This window comes from Tamandua tetradactyla, chromosome 9 (genome assembly GCF_023851605.1).
Source record: "Tamandua tetradactyla isolate mTamTet1 chromosome 9, mTamTet1.pri, whole genome shotgun sequence".
NCBI classification, from domain to species: domain Eukaryota; kingdom Metazoa; phylum Chordata; class Mammalia; order Pilosa; family Myrmecophagidae; genus Tamandua; species Tamandua tetradactyla.
Window position 1 is genome coordinate 102,359,661 of NC_135335.1, and position 22,427 is coordinate 102,382,087.

Here is a 22,427-nt window from a genome sequence, read left to right on the forward strand (position 1 = left end):
TTCAGGATTCTACTTTTCCCCTTTATTTTGGCTTATTCTCTTGTTCTGGTAGTGTGCATTCTCCAATACTGTTGATAAAAGGGTGGCTGAGAAATAAATTTTTGAGATTTTTCATGTCTGAAATGCTTTTATTCCATCATCCTTTCTTGATTATTTGGTTGGGCAGAGCATCTTGGGTTAGAATTAGTTTTCCTTTAAAGTTGTAAAGGCGTTGATCTATTGCCTTCTAGCTTCTGATTTTGCTGTTAAGAAATCTGAAGCCATTCTCATGCATGACGCGTTATCATTATTTTTTCATCTTTGAAAGTTATTTTCTCTTTATCCTTAAAGTTTTGAAATTTCAAAATTTTCTACCTTGGTGTGGATATATTTCCATTTATTATGCTGGTTATAAATTGTGCTGTAAACAAATGTTCTTTAGCTCTAGGAAAAATTAATGGATTATTTCTATCATGATTTCTTCCCCTCCACTTCTCTGTTCTCTCTTTCTGGAACTGCTAGTAGTCAGCTGTGGACCATTCTTCATCTTTTTATCTTTTCTTCTATCTCCTGGGAGATTTCCTCAATTTTATTTTCTGAACTTTATATTTTAGCTCTCATATTTTTAGTTTCTAAGAGTTCTTTCTAGTTTTCTTTTTTTTTCTTTTTTATATTATCCTACTCATATTTTATGGACACAATATTTTTTCTTATTTTCTGTGAGGATTTAATATATACTTTGTTAAAAAAAATTTTTATTCTGCTCTCTTCATTGCCTGTGTTTCTACCAAATCTTTTCCCTGAATGTTGTTGGGATGGGAGAAAGTTAGTCAATTTAGGTTTGTGCAATAGGAAATGGGTTGGGATGGTGGTGGCCTGTTTCTTTCCAGATTTTCAACCAATCTTTCTATTTTCATTTTCCAGAGGTACCTACTCATACCTCCCTGGTAGGAGAGTCCATGCTTGCTTTTCATTGGCATCCCTTTTGCAGGCATTTTTAGATTTTAGCTTTCTTATCTTTACCAATTCAATTACTACTTTATCCACTTTCTATTTTCCAAAAATGTTTTGACATCTCTTATTTGCTGTTGTCCATTCCCCCATTAATTTTTGTCTCTGTGGATGTGTCCCTTTCCTATAATTTTCATGGAGTTTCCTGAGGGAGTGGATATAAATTCATATGTTTAATCCGCCATGTCTTAACTAGAATTCTAATTTATACACAATACCTTTAGTCAAGTATTATATATACATAATAGGTGTTTCAAAATATTGGGTAATCAAATTAATGAAGTCCTATTTTTAGCATGATATGCTTTTCTGATCCACAAATACCAAAGTTTAACTATCCTCTGTAGTTTATGATGATGGGATTTTTAATATCTCATAGTTAACAACCTGTTAGGCAAAAGAATACCTTTCTTCACCTTATTTCTGCTAAATTATTCTACTTAGTGGAACACTGCCTAAGGAATATGGGGAATGGGTTTAAAATTTTAAAACATGGAGCTGGAAAGCAGATCTTGTTTTAAAGCTTAGGTTGGATTTCTTTCCTTTTGTATCGTAATCTCTTCCTTTGTCTGTTTATTTATTTATGATTCTGTCAGTTACAAAAGTTTTCAAAACCATGGTGCCCAAAGGGATCCCAGAGATCATCTACTTTAACACTTTTATTTATAGGAAACTGATAGTCAGTCTGCCTTGGATCAAATCCTAGCTCTACCACTTTCTTGAGCAAGTTTTTCAACTGTTTTGCCTGAGTTTTTTCATCTGTAAAACGGGAATAAAAATATGTTATAAGGATATAGTGGAGAATAAATGATATAATTAATTTAAAGTGCTTAGTGTGTGCCTAACACATAGTAAGAGATCCATATATTGCAATCATTATTCTTTGTGGCTGAGCTGTGGTCCTGACCCTCACTCAGTTCAGTGTTTTCCTCCAGACATAAATAAGAATTATAAAACTCTTTTCAGAGTTACCTGCCATTACTTTCTTTCCTTCATTTTCTTTTTTTAGAGATAATTACATGATTGCATTTTTCTCTTTTCAGGCTAAAGACACTCTCAACATTTCACCCATTGTTACATTTATGAGGACTTCCTGGACAGAAAATGCCAACTTAAAGTCTAGTCATTCCTTTTAATTGTTTATGACACGTTCAGATTCCCAGAATGTTGAGTAATCTAAACAGAAGCAGATGATTTGTTTTTTAGTAAAAACAATGCAATCCACCTCCCTGCTTAAGTGGGTAAGTGCCACCCTGGTCTGGGCTGGGCTTAAAAGCGGAGGAAAAGCTCCTGCATAACCAGAGCAAAAATATTTACACATCCTTATGGGTCTAAATTACAGTCCAAATTGCTCTTTCTGTCCTAACTTGTGCTGTAGGGAAGCAACGCCTTTGATGTTGATTCTTTGAACTGGCAAGACATCTGAGGGAAACCAGCTAACATATTGAGGTGAGTGTGACACTCATTTAGATGTGTCTGATAACTCAAACTTCCCATGTTTTTTTTTTCTAGAAATGCTGCATGCAAATTTTTTCTATAATAATTTATTTGGTTGTAAATTATCTTTTTTTCCTATAATTGTCTGTCAGATGAAAACATAGCATCTTTGTTTCTTTTTGAAGTAAGGTGTTGCTTTCCACCATCTCATCTGGAATGAGATAAAAAGCCAGTAGTGTTTTTATTATAATTAGTAATTAAATTCCACAAATGATGTTGAATATCTACCATGTACCAGACACTACTTTAAATGCTGAAGCTTCAAAGAGAAATAAGAAAAGCTCCGCTGTATTTGGAGAAATCAAAATGTAAACTGCTAAATGCCATTCTGTGTACCATGTGGAAGTGTAGATGACGTGGTGTGAGGAAAGGGGGACTGACTGACTGATTGGTTGACTCCATCTGAGAGTTCAGGAAGGGCATCTTGGAGGTCAGTCTTGGGATGAGTCTGGAGGGATGGCCTAATTACCCAGGATTAAGGGGAACATGGCATTATATGCAAAGCGAACCTCATGTGCAAAGGCATGGAGATGTGGGGTTTGGGGAAATTGGGTTGTTCCATTTGATTGACGTGCTCAGAAACTGAGGCAGAAGCCAGAGGATGGCCTCAGTATCACACTGGAGCATACTCTTGATGGCTGGTGTACTTTTCATCTTACACAGTAGAGTAGATTGTGGGAAAAAAGGAAAGCTCATTGTAATGGCACATCTTAAAAAATGTTAACTGGGGTTGATGAAGTAATTATGAAGAGATCTATGTGATAATAGCCAAACAATAAATAAGAACCCTTCCTCTCACCACCCCCAGCCCCCCCCAAATCCAAAATCTGTTTAATGTAACCAGAAATAGAGTTGCTGAAAAGAGGAAGCAAACTAACTCTTGACTGATGACAATTTCTGCTGTCTGCCTAGCCTGCCTGCATTAACTTGGGGACAATGCGGCTCTTGGCACTGTGGATGCTCCTTCTACTCTGCGAATTTAGCCTAGCAGGTAAGACAACCTGGGTTCTTTCATGGGTTATGGGATTCTTATTCCCTTCTTTGGACAAGAATTGTTAACTTTGGAATAAAGGGATGCATGGATGATGGACATTCACAGATGGACAACAAGGGATTTTGTGAGCTCTCTGAATTTTGTGTATGTGTGTGTGCACGCTCATGTATACTTGTGCATATGTACAGTGGTGAGATGCCTGTTACATTTCAGAAGGGAAACGAGAACCCTTGAAGTTCGAGGTCTACTGTTTTAGAGTAATAGAAAGCGCTTATCTCGATAATTCTTATGTTAAGTGCTGTGGTTTTATATAAACACATGCATAAATGCAAAAATATACTTTTTATATTATTTATATAAGTTCCAAGGACAAAAAGGGAAATTTTACATATGCTTGTGATAGTCTTCTGATGAAGAATTGGTATTCTGATTAGAGATAAGTTAAAGAAGAGTTCATTAAAATATGATAAGAACACTGGTTGCGAACTTGGAGGAAGGTGGGACAATAGATGTGTGTGGACTCTGCCAGCCGTGGCAGTTCTACTGCATAAAGCCCAGACAGTTCTGATGCAGTGAGTTGCACCAAATAACTGAGGCTTAAAATGGCAACAATAAGTAAGCAAGAAAATAGAAGTGAAACCTAATAGATTTTGCTGATTTGGTTTATTGGTGTTCTAGCTCTTCCTCAATCCCCTAATTTGTTGATAAAACAAATCTAAAATGACCTGAAAGACAAGCAGGTTTGCGTACTGGGGGGACAAAGGAAAATAGGGAAAACTACTCTTAAAGTGAATTCCTCCCTAATTCTTAGAATCCTGGACTCTCAGAACAAGCTATTTATCTTATTTTTTTATATTAGTCAGGGAAAGTTACTTATGCTGTGATAGTAAACAAGCCTGAAATCTCAGTGCTTAGAACAACAAACTCTACATGTCCATCACAGGTCAGCAGGGATTCTGTTCATCATGGTTACTTAGAAACCCCGGATAATGGAGGGCACCACCCTGTGACACCACTATCTCAGCATGAGCTTCCAGGATGTGCAGGAGCAGAGCAAGAGAGGAGGGAGAACCATGTACCAGCACATAAATGCTTCCTCTCACAAGTCAACGGGCAAGGCAAGTCCATGGCCTTGCCTAGTTTAAGGGGGCAAGGAAATAAAATCTCGTTTGTCCAGAAATGGGAGATATTGATGAGCACTGGAAAATTGATGTGTTCATTTTAACTACCAAAAATCTCCTCTGTAACGTCAGTATCAAGTGGCCTCAGCAAGAATACCCCTTTCTCCTGCCATAAGCCAAGGAGTGCCTTTAAAATACTTAAGAGCAAAAGAAATGCAACCTCATAAAAACAGCCCTGGTGAGTGGAAAATCATTTCTAGAACCACTTTCTTCTTTCTACTGACAATTATGGTTCAGGAATCCAGATATTTGACTCCCTTTCTGGTTTATGGGCTATTACTATCTGTCAATCAAATCTTATGAAGGAGCTAAGGAGGGGTATTCAAGGAAGAACAAGAAAGACCAGGATTCACTGATATCTGAGAGGCAGGATATTTGGAACTATGAGAACTTTCCTACATTGTTTTTTTCGCTCTCTGGTTTTGAATTCAGCCAATGCAAGGTAGAGTGAGAATGAAGAAGAAAACCAAATTGGTATTCAGAGAAGGTCATAATGAAAATAGTACAAGAATGAAGAATAATCTAGGGAGACCAGGTTAAGCTTCTTGTTTCTTTGTTTTCTAACAAAGCATCAACTTGGAAATTCTGCTAGGAGTTAGTATTTACTATTGGCTGTTAGTGAAATGGAGACAGGGAACAAGCTACCATATATGAATATTTGTAAGAAACACAACTCAATGACTACAAACTGACCCCCCACCTACACACGCACTGCACATGCAGACAGACACACATACATAGAGACACAGCCCGTGTAATCTCTGAGCCATGAAGATAGGGTCTAAATTGGTCAGTGAATCACTAATCCCGGGACGTTGTTGGTTGACTCCTGGTTTACCCTCTTGTAGGATTCTGCACATTTCCACTGGCAATTGTGAATTACAGAATGTGTTAATATTCTGCTGTCTGACCCAGGTACTTCCCAGGGAGGGCTTCAAGCTGTGTAGGGTCTTCAAGGAATGTCTTCATGACTCAACTTCTGGTCTGCACATAATATGCAGTGCTATTTGATTTAGGTCCAGTTAACTTTGATCTTTTTAAGCATTTGAACTTGGAAATCATGACTCCAAGTTTTGTCATGCTTCTTAGTGTGTAAGTAGCAAAGACAGAAAGTTTGTATAACTTAACTGCTGAATGACAGGTGCCACAGATGTCCAGCTCATGCACAAGACTCAGCTTTTCTGGAAAGGGCCACCCATTCTTGAACTCTTTATGACTGCCTTCCTCCTAAGAGGAAGTGTTGAAATGTATACAGAATTATTATTCAGATGTGCCGTGCTGGCATTGGTGCTGAGTAGAACGTGAAGCTTCCTCTGGACTAGAAACTTGCAGCCTCTCTCAAGCAGTGCCTGGTGAAATAGGCTAACAGCCCACATGGCCTTGGTTTCATCAGACCCAGCTGCATGTTTGTACTACATATGGTACATTTGAATTCTATACTCTACTTTTCTTTCCTTTCTTCCTCCAGATTTCATTTGTTAGAAATGATAGGCTTGGGACATTTTCTTCAGGCTCTTGAAGAAAGTGTTCCTTTACCCTCTTCTCCCTACCCACCACCTTCACTTCCGCCTCCCTAAAAAAAAAGCATTCCTTTGCCCTCTTTCCCTTGCTTTATTCCCCCCTCCCCCTCTTGCAGTAAATCTTTCTTTGCCTCTGAAAAAAAAAAAAAAAGATAGGCTTTTTCTTACTTATTTTCTGGTAGAGATTCTTTCCTAGGAAGAAATAGAGCTTTGCTGTGATATGTAAAGGTAACTTAAGAAGCTTAGAAATTGCTTTCCTTTCTCAAAAATGCCTGCCTTTTCAAAATGTTGTCTTGCCAAAGATGCAAAAAAGAAATTACATTTAAAGTAGCTACTGATTATGCAGGTCTTTCTCCTGCCATGTTACTATTTGGTCCTTGTAAGTCTTATAACTTTTTCTCCCGTAATTTTTCCTTTACTTTCTACTTTCATATTTATTTGATTTTTCTAGTAAACCATTTTGAGTGCCTTCTCATTTCTCTCTGTGTATGTTTTCCAGATATTTTTTTTGTGGTTACCATGGAGCTTAAATTTAACATCCTAATCTATAACATTCATGTTTGATTTGATACCAACTTAACAGTATACACAAACTATATTCCTATATAATTACCTTAATTTAGGTCTGATAAAAATCAGATTTAATAATCAACTTAATTTAGAAATAGTGGCTGTAGAACTTGGTGTTTCAAGGTATCTGTGAACTACTGTAACATAATATGAAAATATCTGTGATTTTTTAATGGAGATAATATTATGTAGTATTTTTGCCTACATTTATGATAGAAGGAAATTCTGCATTTCAATGATAGAGTACTGAAAAGTGAAGATGTACATTTTTCTCACCTATACTCCTGGACTCTCTGAATTTCAGTTATATTGCCCTTGATGTTCTAGATCCCTGTTTGGATAGTATTATCTGTTCTCCCTATGAAGGGATAGATCCTATTGGATGGGACCCACAGGGAACAGGATTTACAAGATATGAAAATATAGCTAAAGATATTTCAGAAATTTTCTCTATTATGCACTCTTTTAGGAAAAGAAAATTATTGATATATAAGGTCAAAGTGTTCAGCATTTTGTATGTTTTTTTTCAACTCATGTCATCTGTTATCCCATTACAGAGAATGGTTCTACTATTTGATGCTGTACTTAGTATTTCACTAATACTTTATATTTTCCAAGTGCTTTGATGTGATTTTACTTCTCAAATATTGCTTTTGAGTAAAAATGTAAAAAACATTTTTTAAAAAGTAGAAATCTAGCTCTTCAAAGGGAATAATTGAAGAGATAGAGTCAGACTGTTTTTATGTACTTGATTAGGAGAGCTATTATACCTAGCAACTAATTAAAAGCCTGGTTTACAATCTACCTATTTTCATCAAAATGTTCAATGCTGACAATATTTACCATATATTAAAGATCCTATGTTTGTGTGATTTTTTTTAGCTCTGCCTGCTAAGCCTGAGAATATTTCTTGCATCTTCTACTATAAGAAAAATTTAACTTGCACTTGGAGTTCAGAAAAAGAAGCTAATTATACATGTTACAGAGTTAACAGAACTTCGTAAGTATGGGAATCTTGCGTGCAGTGGAGGTAGGGAAGCAGAGTCCTGGTTCATTCATGATTCAAGTCACTGGTGAAGTAACATATTTCTCAATTACAACTTTTATTGCATCCAGTGATCAGGCTTACCTCTTGACTACCTGCAGCCAAAAGACAAGATCTGCAGCTGCAGAGGGCGGGCAGGTATAGCCGTGTGATGGTCTTCTCTTAAAACTGGAGGATTGGCTGAGGGTAGAGTCCAGATAAAAGCACAGTGGAAAAAATTATTTTCTTTATTCTCTCTTTATACTCTCATCTTTTCAGAATGTTTTATAACACAATTCAATCTTTATAGGTAAGTAGGAAGCACCCAGCACCAAGAGGTGGAATTGCCTTAGTCTGCCACTAATTTGCTGGGTATCCTGTCAAACAGGGTAATGATTCCCAAACATTTTACAATCTCAAGAAACCCTTTTTATTATAAATTTTTAATAATTCTAGCCCAAACCCAAATATTTTTGTATATGCAGACATGTTTTGAAATTTCTAAAATAGCCTGTAAAACCCATTCCTTTCCTCAGGTACCTAGGAATAAGGGGACCCATATTAGGAACCATTGTAAAATGATTGTTGAGTATTTTCCATTTTATAAAGAGAATCTACAGTTGCAAATTTGTGGTAGGATTTCCCTGTGGCTAGTCAATCCTGGGAGCAAATTAAAGAGGGTCAGTGGTAGGAATAAAAACCTATTGATATTCAGAGACAAGAGGAATTGATTTTGCCTTGGGGAAGACAAGGAGATATTGTGAATTCATTCATGGAGGGAGTGGTTTTCAAACTGAGACTTGAAGAAGATCTGCAGGTGTGGAGAAAGGGAGACAGGTTAGAGAGCATGAACAAACACAAAAAGGCTCAACTATAATCATAGTAAGAATAACAATAGCATCTTGCGTTTATTGACAAAATAGTATATGCATGGCAATTTTAAAGTCCTTTGCATATATTAGCTCAATTTATTCTCATTACTACCCTTATTTTACCGGTGAGAAGACTAAAGCACATAGAAATTAAGAAACTTGCCCAAGGCATAGAGTGAATAAGGGGTTAAGTCAGAATTCAAACAGTTCCATTTCCAGAGCTCATGCTTAGAACCACTATAAACGCTACCCTGGGGCCAGTTGTGCACTGCACAATAACTATAGAAAACCCTTGAGGTCCTTTCCAATTTCAAGATCATTGATTCCATGTGTCCAAGCAAACTCTGGCATCTTGCACAGCGGCCCTCCTTTCCTGTACTCAGCTCACTCATTTCACCCACAAGCCCAGGGCCACGTGAACTTAGAGATATACCCATCCCTCTGCTCTCTGCCAATATGTGTAGTTGTTTTCATTGTTACACTTGCTAGGGCTTAATATTTATTTATATAGGAAAATAGCTTTAATGAGTTTTTATATGGCAATATATGCTAATAGTAAGACGTTTAACATGAAAAATATACTGTTAAAAATCATCCAAAATCCCACTACCAAAAGTAACAACTTTAGTATTTTGATGAGAACCTTTCCAGACATCCTATGCGTATTAACATAAATGTCTGAATCAGTTTATATAAATGTGATCATTGTGTATATGATATATATCTGCTTTTTTTACCAAGAGAATTGTGATATCTTCATGTCAATAAATAATTCTGTTTATATATCTACCACAATTTATTTAACAAAAATCCTCTGTTTTCTTTTAAGAATAAATTCTCTAGCCAGAAGGAAATACCTGAAATTGTTGATCTATAATCCAATAGCTTTGATCTTTGATAATGATTGCATAACTATACAGTTTTTATCATGTGACCGAATGATTGTAAAAACCTTGTGAACTGATATTCCCCTTATCCAGTGTATGGGTAGATGAATAATAAAATAAAGACATGCATGAAAAAATAATAGTGTAGGAATATGGGGAAAAATACCTCTATGTAAACTATGGACAATAATTATAGTACTACTTTAATAATCTTTCATCAATTGCAACAAATGTAACTACTGTTAAAAAATAGTAGAATTACAAAAAAGTGTTATCAATTGTAACAAATTTTCCACACCAGTGCAAGTGTTGGTGGTATGGAGGTGCTCCCTGTATTTTATGCATGATTTTTCTGTAAGCTCACAACTTCTCTAATAAAAATTAAAAAAAAAAAATTTCTCGAGGCTATATAATCTGGAATTTTCTGGAACCTAATCATTATTTCTGGCCAATAAGGAATGCATTGTGAATGTAGCTTTTAACAAGCTTATGGGATTTCATGGAGGGCTCCATGACTCATAGCATCTCCGGGAGGCAGGATGCAGTAACTTTTATATCCTGTTGGAAGGAGGAATTTGGAGAGAGGAGCACCCAATCCTGGACTATACAGTTCTCAAGAGATAGCCGGAATGAAACTAACAAATCCATGCTTAATATATTAAGTGCAGCTATGTTTTCAAACAAGTATACTAAACTCATGTTGAACCATTTTTTCCTTTAAAGTCTTTTTGGGAGATCGAGTGATATCTGTATAACCAGGACTTTTACAAGTGGAAATCATGCTTCATGCTCTTTCTTCTACCCAAATGTAACAAGCCCAGATTATAACATCATTGAAGTGGAAGCTCAAAATGCAGATGGTACAACTAAATCTGATACGACACACTGGAGTTTAGATAACATAGGTAAGTGTCATTTGATATTTTTATATGCTCATTTATTTCAAGATACCCTTTTTTAAAAATAGGTATCTGTGGACTCAAAAGTAAATGCAAAGCTCAAGGATATGGTAGTGTGTGTTACGGGTATACAGAAAATTTATCTTAATAAAGGAAGAATGAAGGGGGGGAGGAAGGTATATTTACCAAATGATTAAAAAAGAATGAAAAACAAGAGATATCTTGTTGGTTGCTGATAATTCCTGTGAAGTTTTATTTATATATTGTACCATAAGAAACAAAGAATTAAATCATTCCCCAAAACATTACTGCTGTTTTAGGAAACAAGAGTAAAAATTCTTATTTTGAAAAATGTCTCGCTAATTCTTACCTTTTTAATTTATTTTTGAAAACTCATTTTTGCCATATAATTTAAAAACAGCTTTATTGGTATATAATTCACATACCATTAAGTACATCTTTGGCAAGTGTACAATTCAGTGATTTCTAGCATATTCACAAACTTGTGCAACCATCACTACCATCTAATTCCAGAACATTTTCATCACCCCCAAAGAAACCCTATCCATTAGCAAGAATGTCTCTTTCTGGACATTTTATATAGACAGAATCATGCAATGTGTAGCCTTTTGTGCTTGGCTTCTAACACTTAGCATAATGTTATTTTTCAAGGTTTATTCATGGTCTAGCATGCATCAGAATTCCATTACTTTTATAGTCAAATAATATTCCATTGTATGGATGGATGTTCCGCATTTTGTTTATCTATTCATAAGTTGATAGACATTTGGGTTCTTTCCACTTTTTAACAATTATGAACAATGCTGCTATGAACATTTGTGTACAAGTATTGGTGTGGACATATGTTTTTCAATTCTCTTGGAAATATACCTAGGAATGAAGGTCTAAATAATATGGCAACTTTATGTTTAACTTTTTTTAGAAACTGCCAGCCTGTTTTTCAAAGTGCTACACCATTTTACATTTCCATTAGAAATTTACAAGGGTTCCAATTTCTCTACATCCTTGCTGACACTAGTTATTGCTTATTATTTTTATTTTGATTATAACCCTCCGAGAGGGTATGAAGTGATATCTCATTATGGTTTTAGATTTCCATTACCCTAATGGCTAATGACATTGAACATCTTTCATGTGCTTACTGGACATTTGTATTTCTTCTTTGAGAAATGTCTATTTAAATTCTTTGCCCATCTTTTAATTGGGTTATTTGCCTTTTCATTGTTGAATTTAAGAGTTCCTTACATATTCTGGATACAAGTTCCTTATCAGATGTATGACTGGCAAATATTTTCTTCCTTTCCTTGGGTTGTCTTTTCACTTTCTTAATGATGTTCTTTGAAGCATAAACATTTTTAATTTTAATAAAGTCCTTTTTTTTTTTTCAGTTGTTTGTTCCTTTTTTGTCATATCTTAAAAACCTAATTGCTAATTCAAGGGCACAAAGATATACTCCTATGTTTTCTTCTGAGGGTTTTATAATGTTAGCTCTTATATCTGGATATTTGATCCATTTGGAGTTAATTTTTGTATATATTGTGAGTTATAGTTAATTTTCATTCTTTGGCACAAATTGTGTGTTACACAATTTGTTGAAAAGACTACTCTATCTGCCGTTGAATTCTTGGTACCTTCGTCAAAATCAACTTGTCGTAATCGTAAGGAATTTTTTCTGGGATCTCAATTCTACTGTGTTGATATATATGCTTAACCTTATGCCAGTACCACACAATTTTGTTTACTCTAGGTTCACAGTAGGTTTTGAATTTGAGAAATATGAGTGCTCCAATTTTGTTTTTTTTTTTTCTTTCAAGATTTTTTACTAATCTGGGTCCCTTGCATTTGCATATGAATTTGAGGATCAGCTTCTCAATTTCTGCAAAGAAGCTACCTGGAATTTTGATAGAGATTGCATTGGATCTGTAGATAAATTTAGGTAGTATAGGCATCTTAATAATAAGTTCCAGTCCATGACATGGGATGTCTTTCTATTTATTATTTTGTAGTTTTTAGTGCACAAGTCTTATACTTCTTTTGTTAAGTTTATTCCTAATATTTTAATCTTTTTGATGCTATTGTAAATGGAATTGCTTTCTTAGTTTCATTTTCAGATTGTTTACTGTTGGTGTGTATAGATATAATGAAGTTCTGTATATTCTTGATTCCCTGCTGAACTCATTTATTAGTTCTTATAATTTGCGTGTGTGTATTCCTTAGAATTTTCTATATACAAGATCATGTCATATGCAAAAATAGATAGTTTTACTTTTTCTTTTCCAATCAACTTGTCTTTTATTTCTTTTTCTTGCCTAATTACCCTAATTATAACATCCCGTACAATGTTGAGTAGAAGTGGCAAGGGTGGGCGACCTTGTCTTGTTACTGATTATAGAGTGAAAGCTTTAAGTGGTTTCATCATTAAGTATGATGTTAGCTGTGGGATTTTTCATAGATGCCCTTAATGAGATTGAGAAAGTTCCCTTTTATTCATAGGTTGTCGAATATTTTTTATAATGAATGATTGTTGGATTTTGTCAAATGCCTTTTCTGAATCTATTGAGATGATCATATGTTTTTCCCTTTATTCTATTAATGTGGTGTATTACATTGATTGATTTTTTATAAGTTAAAGAAGCATTGCATTCCTGTGATCAATCCCATTTGGCCATAGTCTATAATCCCTTTTACACATTGCTGAATTTGGCTTGCTAGATTTTTGTTAAGGATTTTTGTTTGTATGAGTTATTGGTCTGTCATTTTCTTTTCTTGTGATATCTTTGTCTATTTTTTTGATGTCATGGTAACACTGGCCTCCTAGAATGAGTTGGGGAATGTTCCCTCTTCTTTTGCCTTTTGGAAGAGTTTGTGGAGGGTTGATATAAATTCTTCTGGCAAATCTTTGCTAGAATTCACCAGTGAAGCCATCTGGCTTTGGCTATAATTTTTTTTATTACTATTTATATCTCATCACTTGTTTTAAATCTATTCGTGTGTTCTATTTCCTTTTGAGTCAGTTTCAATAATTTGTATCTGTCTAGGAATTTGCACCTTTCATTTATATTATATATAATTTGTTGGCAAACAGTTTGTCCCTAGTTTTCCCTTATCATTTTTATTTCTTTAAGATTGGTAGTTATATCCCTCTTTAATTCCTGAATTTTGTAATTTGATTCTTCCCTTATTTTTTCTTGGTCCATCTAACTAAAGTTTAGTCACTTTTGTTCATCTTTTCAAAGAAAGGTTTTATTTAGGGGGGTGGAGGATGGGGGGTGCATGGTCCAGGAATCAAACCTGGGACTCTCACATGAAAGACTAGTATTCTACCACTGAACCATCCATGCACCCCTAGAAAGATTGTTTTTATATTCCCCATGTCATTTATTTCTGTTCTAGTCTTTATTATTATTTTCTTTGCTTGCTTGCTTTGGATTTAGTTTGCTCTTGTTTTTATAACTTCTTAATGTGAAAGAGGTTATTGAGTTGAGATATTCCTTCTCTTTTAATATAGGCATGTATAGCTATAAATTTCCCTCTAAGCACTGCTTTTGCTGCATCCCATAAATTTTGCCACATCATACTTTTTTTCTCATAGTATTTTTCTAACTTCCCTTGTGAGTTCTTCTTTGATCCATTAATTACTTAGGACTGTGTTGTGTAATTTCCACAAATTTGTAAATTTCTCAAGTTTCTTCATGTTATTGATTTCTAATTTCATTTCATTGTGGTCAAAAATATACCTTTTATGATTCAATTCATTTAAATTTAGTGAAGCTTGTTTTATGACTGAAGGGATGATTTATCCTGAAGAATGCTCCACTTGGGAAGAATATGCACTTGAGAAAAAGCATATTCTGCTGCTGTAGGGTGGAATGTTCAACATATGTGTTTTGGTTTGCTAATGCTGTTGGAATGCAATATATCAGGAATGGGTTGGCTTTTATAACTTTTATAAAGGGGATTTATTAAGTTACAAGTTACAGTTCTAAGGCCATGAATATGTCCAAATTAAGGCACCAAAAAGCAGATTCCTTCTGGGAGAAAAAGCAGCTGGCATCCGGGTTCCTCTGTCACATGGGAAGGCATGGTGACATCTACTATCCTTCTCTCTCAGCCTCTGGTTTCAAATGGCTCTCTAAGATCCTATGGGTCCTTCTGGCTTCTGCTGGAGTGTTTGCTTCCTCCAAGCATTTGTGTCTCAACTTTCTCCAAAATGTTTCCTCTTGAAGGACTCCATTAAGCTGATTAAGACCCACCTTGAATGGGTGGGGTCATATTTCCATGGCAGCAATCTAATCAAAATGTCCCACAACAGTAGTTCTGCCCCCACAAGATTGGACTAGAAGAACATGCTTTTTCTGGAATGCATAACCATTTCAAACCAGCACAATATGTATCTTCAGTCTAGTTGGATATAATTTTGCTCAAGTTTTTTACTTCTTTGTTGATTTTCTGTTCAATGGTTTTATACTTACTGAAATTGGGTGTTGATGTCTCCAATTGTAATTATTGAATTTATTTCTCTCTTCAATTCTGTCTGTCTTTCCCTTGTGCATTTTGGGGCTCTTTTGTTAAGTGCATATATGTTTGTAATTATTTGTCATGTACAACCACCAAAGTTTCTGCTTGATTTGCTTAATGGTTAGCTAGTGATTAGGCAGAGGTTTCCTTAAATGCATTGAACCAGAACTTTCCCAAGTTTTGCCAATGGATTCTCTCTGGTATTGAGACGTGCTTTCAGTGCTCCCAAAGGCAGTTTACAACACTTGCCTTAGATTTCACTTCCTCTTTGAACAGAGCCTTAAGGTCAGCCAGAAGTGAGAGATTAGGGCCTTCTCAGTTCTTTGTTAGGTATTTGCATAGCCCTACACGTGAGTGTGTCTTTTCAGATTTCCAAGAATGTAGAGCTTTTGAAAACTCCCACTGAACACTGAATTCCTTTGTTTTTCCTTTTCAAAGTTTTGATCAAATTCTGGTTAGACCCAACTTGTTACACCACTGTGGTGGTTTGAAAGGATATATGTCCCCCAGAAAAGCCATGTTTTATTTTAAATCCCATTTCATAAAGGCAATATAATCCCTATTCAATATTGTTATGTTTGAAACTGTAATCAGATCATCACCCTGGAGATGTAATTTAATCAAGAGTGGTTGTTAAGCTGGATTAGGCGACGACATGTCTCCACCCATTTGGGTGGATATTGATAAGTGTCTGGAGTCATAAAAGAGGAAACATTTTGGAGAATGAAGAAGATTTGGAGAGAGCAGAATGACATAGTCATGAGAAGCAGAGTCCACCAGTCAGTGACCTTTGGAGATGAAGGAGAAAAATGCCTCCCGGGGAGCTTCATGAAACCGGAAGCCAGGAGAGAAAGCTAGCAGATGACGCCATGTTTGCCATGTGTCCTTCCAGCTGAGAGAGAAACCCTGACCCTGTTCATCAGCCTTCTTGAACCAAGGTATCTTTTTCCTGGATGCCTTTGATTGGACATTTGTATAGACTTGTTTTAATTGGGACATTTTCTTAGTCTTAGTCTTAGGACTGTAAACTAGCAACTTATTGAATTCCCCCTTTTAAAAGCCATCCTGTTTCTGGTATATTGCATTCCAGTAGCTAGCAAACTAGAACAACCACCTCAGGCAAATGAAAAGTTAAACAACTGCTGTTGATTTTATTGTTTTTGACAAATTTTCTGTGGGTAATGAACTCTAAGTTGGGTCAAATAAAGCAAGCCTTGACAATGGAGCAGTTCAGAAAGTTGGAAGACAGGTTAAATAGTGACAGTTCTCTGGAGATGGGACTTTGGGAGAGCTCCAAACTTGTTCTTGCTCCTTTAGTCACTGCTAGGCTGCTGATTTTCAGAGCCAAAATAGTTGTGGGACTATTGGTTTCACTGCTACCACAGAGCCTTGAAAAGTCTTACAAGACTACTGTTCTTACTGATATTCACATTTTTCTTGAAAAAAAAAAACAGTTCTTAGATTGCTTCAAGCCTTTAGTTAATTTTTCAGTTACTAAAAGGTCGATTTAGACAATTTTGCTTTTTTGAAGGTTTCGAAGCTGCCATTCTGGAAGTGAGACCTCACGAGGTGGTTTAAAACGTACATTCTTAACCAACATTTCAGATTGTATAGAAAATCTCTCTAAGAAATTTAAATGAATAGATGTGGCTGGTGATGTACTAAATTCTACCATTTTGTGACTCAAATGAGTGGTTACATGCATAAACATATCTATAGCATTTTTGGAGATGCATACTGGTTAAATAAAGTGGGAGCACCAAGCTGTGGCTTTTTGAGGAAGTAGTAATACAGGGTTAACCTTTGCTATATTCTCAATTGCCCTTTTGAATGTTATCTTACATATTTATATAAAATAAGTAAAAATAGTGTGCTTTCTGTTTAAATGAAACTTAAAAATAAATTTTCTGTACCTCTTTCAACTAGATCCACTATCTAATTAAATATTCTGTAAGTGTCACTGCTTAAAACTTAGGATGAAGAGGAATTTTGCTCTAGATTGGTAAGACATGAGAGTTATAAAATTAATCTCTAGATTAACTCTCTTTCTACAATCTGTTACTAGGATTTGGTAAAATGTTAAGTACTAAGATCTTTTGGACCCCTTTAGTGATATAAGAACATTTAAAAATTGGACAGTAATAATTTTTTATCACTAGAGTTTTGCTTATTTAATTTTTTAATAATTACAATTTTGCTTATTTATTTTCAGTTGGATGGGACCATGACTGTGCTTTACAGAATAATTGAAAGTAGTTTAGTTTGTAATCATAATCTCCTAGCCAACTTTTGTTTATATTAGTAATTTGCTTAAACCTTTTATTTTCGTAAATAATGCTGAGGTGTACCTTTGTCCAGTCTCTGTCATAAATTTACACAATTGGTGTGTCTGAATAAATAAGTTTTTGTTATATTTGATATGCTTTAGTTCTTAATGTGCAAATCTGAGAGCAATTTTTAATTAGAGGAAGGATTAAAATACATATCTTCTTGGCTATATAATTATACAGTTGAATGGATCTACAATAGGAATTTGTGTTTCTTCTGACTGGAGGCAGTCTAGTATAATAGTTAAGGGTAGAAACTTAATTGAGTCCCAGCTTGGCTTCTGATGAGAAAGTTATTTGACCTTTCTAAATCTCAGTTTTATCATCTGTAAAATGAGTGTAATTAACTCAATGCGCTTGAGAGATGTCAACAAAATTATTCATCTCAAAAAATACTTATCAGTATTTTGATTCAGTAAGTATAAGAAATCTTATAAAAATTACTTAATATATCTTTCTTATAACTCCACCCACTGAATGGCTATGAAGACTGATTACCAACCTGTTATTATCATAGAAGTATATATCATTTTTTGATCAGCCACCAAGGGGGCTCTGAATATTTTTACCCAGCCAGTGTTTTTAATCCACGCACTTTATCTAAGCATGAGTATTGCTTTTTAAAAAACTACAGGAATTAGCAAGGTTAAAAAGACGTATTATCGATGCTCAATTTCTGGGAAAATGAGAACTTACCCTTTCTCCCAGTGACCATATCCTAAGGGGGTATAAGGAAACCATCAGAGATATGGGCAAATATTCATCTATCATCATTCAGTAATTCACTCAACAAATATTTGATTCCTACTAGGTGCCAGGTGTTAAATCTTGGCTGTGATTAAAAGCCGTCTCTGCCCTCAATGAATTTTAAATGAAAAAAAAATGGAAACACCGTATATGTGAAATAATAGAGAAATGGCCAAATAAAATGATGCTCATTCCTAAGGTGGATTATAATTTTATACTTTTAATGCAAGGGAATATATACTGATTGGGTAATATAATTAAAAATTACAAAAGCTTTATTTAGTATATTATAAATTTTAAAAATATATACAAATATTTATGAAAAAGTCCAGAAGGGGACACATCAAAATATTAATAATTGTTTGCCCTGGTTGATGGAATTATGGATGATTTAAAATTTTTCTTTGTATTTTTCTATTTTTAAAAATTCAACAATGATCCCTTTATCTACCTTGTCAACAGATGAGTAGAACATATGGAATAAAAATAAATAATGGGGGAATAAAGGTTAAAATAAATTTAGTTTGAAATGCTAGTGATCAATGAAAGGGAGGGGTAAGGGGTATGGTATGTAAAATATTGTTTTCTGTTTTTCTTTTATTTTTCTGTTGTCTTTTTATTTCTTTTTCTGAATTGATGCAAATATTCTGGGAAATGATCATGATGATGAATATGCAACTGTGTGATGATATTGTGAATTGCTGAGTGTATGTGTTGGGAATGTTTGAGTTTCTTGTAATTTTTTTTAATTAATAAAAAATTTAAAAAAAGAAAAAAAAATTCAGCAATGAGCACGTGTTACTTTTATAACCAGAAAAATAATCTATACTTTCAAAGACTTGAGGCTTGGATGCTTTCAGTGTGCAGGGAAAATGGGAAGTTTTTGTACTGGGCACTCCATACGGGAGTCAAGGAAAGAGAGACCTAGGAGAGAGGAGCAGAGATAAGTGGAACAGCCTATTTTGGGGCCCTATGGTCTTTTCATATCTCCTTTCTGCTTTGCATAAGATCTGACCCAATCAGTAAAAGACTGATATTCATAAAATTACAGGAATCTATACTCTCTTCATCAAGCATTCCTTTTTAGATGGGGAGTGATTAGGGGGATTTCTTTTGTGTTGCCTTCCTAACGCCCTCTGCATAAGATGGACTTACAAACTATGCATTGTCATTTTATTTCTAGGCTTTTTTTTCAATTTTGGGTGGACTTTATGGGCACCTTCTTATCTTTTCTACGAAACGTGAGAACTGTATGATTTTTATTTTCAGCGAAAACCGAACCACCTGTGATTTACAGTGTGAAACCAGTTTTGGGTGTGAAACAAATGGTTCAAGTGAAGTGGAAGAGGCCTGTGTTGGCACCTGTTTCATCTATTTTAAAGTACACACTTCGATTCAGGAAAGTAAATAGTGCCCAGTGGGTAAGTTATATCATTATATCCCTAGTACAGGGCCCAAGGAAGAGAATCATTGACTGGTTTTATTGACTTGGAGTCATCTTTTTTCACTCTATACCTTGATAATAGGAGAGAGACGATAGTGAAGATTTCCCTTCCTGGTTTCCCATTTGGATTTTTTAGATTGGAAATATATCTTACTTTAGGCCTTTTGCATTCTAAGCATAGGAATGTATTAAAGAATGAGAACTTTGCTTTTGCTCTCCTTACTGGTTTGTGTCTATCTAGCCATATTGGCGTGACAGCAATTTCATGGGTGGGTCTTTACCTTTTTTTTATTCTTGCAATTTACCAACACTGCAGAAGCCCTTCACAGCCCTTCCCAATCCAACTCCCTCATCTCCTCAGAGCTGTTATTCCATTTTTCATGGTAATCCCTTGTTTGTTGTTTGTTATTAAATTTTCATCCCTGAACGACATGGTTTGATACATTATTTAAATGGAATCCATACATTTCGTACTTTTATGTTTGACTTCCTTTCTTCACTATTGTATTTTTAAGATATATTCATGCTTTTGTAATACTAGAGTTTATACATTTTCACTGCTATATAGTATTTCACTGTATGAAAACAATGAAATTGTGGTTTTAGTTTGTGCTTCCTTGATTTGTTTTGTCACACAATATATTTTTTAAACTCAGAAACAATTAGAACAGGCACAAATACAAATAGTAATAGGAACAGCAAAGGAAATACATATATTAGTTAAAAACAATTTTCTAAAAAGTGTTCTTCAAAGTGCTTTACCAAATTAACATACATTGACAATAATAGTATTCATACATACAAAATATGCATGTTATGTTATGTCAATTACTATTACTTTAAGTTTTTGATTTGCAGAGTACATGTAGGATTATCTAAAATTTGGACCAAAGATAGTTTGCTACCTCACAGTTCTTTTTTATTATTAGAAAAAAATTTAAAAGCATTGCACTGTTAATAAAATGCAATTTCATTAAGGAATCTAAAAAATAAAAGTATTTTTATATAATTTTTTTTCTATTTTAAAAGTTTGATTCTGATATAAAGAAGAGTAAATGACCAGGTTACTACCACAAACTATTTGAAAATTTGTGGCTAGGTCATCTCAAAAGATAAATTTTTAGAAAAATTCTCTTTTCTGGAAAAGAACTGAAATGATATTTAATTAAAAACTCATTAGTGAAATAGGAATATATAAACATTATCCATGGTCTCTTGTCTGTCATTCAAAGCACTATTCTAAAACATTATTTTCTTAATTTCCAAGACAGAAATCTCACTTTGTTTAAAATTAATCTAACATTATTTTAGATGATGAATGTTCATCTTTTTTTCTACCCTCTCTCTAGAGAAGAATGCTTGTTGTTTATTAGAAATTGTGCCTTTGAACAGTATACCAAATATATTGTGTAAATTTTCTTGATATAATGGAAAACTGAAGAAAAACTTGGTCAATTTTATTTTTAAAACATAAGTAGTTTGGCAAAATTAGTTCCTTTACTTGCAAGCTTACATTATATCTCTATAAAATATTGCAACCCACAAATTTTGCCTCAAAAAATGAAAATAGGGAAGAATTTTTCCTAATATAATAAAAAATGTAATGAGAATGGTGTATAAATCTCATGATTTCCTAAAATTCCATTTTTAGATATTAGTTTTTTATTTCCATTCCACTTCATTTTGTTCAAAATGAATTCTCTTATAATTTTTGTTGGTTTCTTATTTTTATTGGTTTTAGAACTTATTTAGCTAAAAGCCAGTACAGAAAATAAAATCTGTTCTGCAAAGAATTCATGCATAATTTGAAAAGGATCCTCATATTTAAATTCATGAATTTTTATTCAGAGCTGTCAAAAGTGAAATTTTAAGACAAAGGCTATACTTTTCAACTAGGGGATATAAATGAGGGAATCCATCTAGACGGATATAAATGAGAGGATTTCAAATAGACATTTATGCTATGTGGAATTTATGTGTGCAGAATAAGTAAACACTATCTGAAAAATGTGTTTTATATTCCCTGATTTTTAACGAGCTCTCCCACTTTCTCAAGTGCTTATTGGCCATTTGGAGTCCTTTGTGAAGTCCTGTTTTAAGCCTTTCGCTCATTTTTTATTGGGTTATCTGTCTGAGTTTTTAATTGATCTGTGGGAGTTACTTATATGGTTATGGGTCCCTTATATTTTCCTTTTTTTTTTTTTTTTTTTTTTTTATGTGGGCAGGCAACAGAAATGGACCCATGGTCTCCAGCATGGCAGGGGAGAATTCTGCCACTGAGCCACTGTTGCACCGTCAGGGTCCCTTATGTTTTATGTGTTGCAAATGTCTCTAATTGTGTGGCTTGCCTTTTTACTCTCTCAGTGGCAATTTTTGATGAACAGGACATCTTAATTTTAATCACGTTAAATTTATCAATATTTTTCTTTATGCTTAATGCCTTTGTGTCTCAAGAAATCTTTTTTTTTAACCTCAAAGTCATGAAGATATTCTCCTAGTTCCATCAATGCAGACTGAAATCATATCAACTTTTTTTGCAACCACCTCACAATATTGACTTTTATTTAACTTGTACTGAATTAAGTCTATTAAATCTTTGAGACATTTTTTCCCCCCACAAGACATAACTGGTAAAAGGCATCTCTATCATATTATAATTTGTATAGTTGATTTAAATTTTTTTTAATTTAAGAAAACAAACAATACATTTAGAACCACCAAAAATGGATATCTTCCTTAGCTTAACCATGGGCATATTTAAATAAAGTATCCATATAATTATTGTAAAACCTGTGCTTGCACAGTAAGTTTCATAAACCAATTTAAAATTAAGGCAACAAGGACAAATCTACAAATTCAGATAGCAAAGTTCTTAAATTCTGAATATTAAACACAAACTTAGATACTATTTGATCAAAACTGCATAATTGAGTTTT

At 34.3% G+C, this 22,427-nt stretch overlaps 1 protein-coding gene across 3 annotated transcripts in view; it reads left to right on the forward strand.

The window, feature by feature from the left end:
* Window positions 1–1,394: 1,394 nt before the first annotated feature.
* IL31RA (interleukin 31 receptor A) overlaps window positions 1,395–22,427 on the forward strand; it is a 70,527-nt gene continuing 49,494 nt past the window's right edge. For all 3 annotated transcript variants that reach the window (XM_077117178.1, XM_077117177.1, XM_077117179.1), the window contains exons 1-6: window positions 1,395–2,231; window positions 2,369–2,439; window positions 3,400–3,478; window positions 7,635–7,752; window positions 10,259–10,440; window positions 19,317–19,468. In XM_077117178.1, coding sequence (XP_076973293.1) covers window positions 3,424–3,478; window positions 7,635–7,752; window positions 10,259–10,440; window positions 19,317–19,468 — 507 coding nt within the window. In that variant the 5' untranslated portion in view covers window positions 1,395–2,231; window positions 2,369–2,439; window positions 3,400–3,423. The remainder of the gene's footprint in view (window positions 2,232–2,368; window positions 2,440–3,399; window positions 3,479–7,634; window positions 7,753–10,258; window positions 10,441–19,316; window positions 19,469–22,427) is intronic.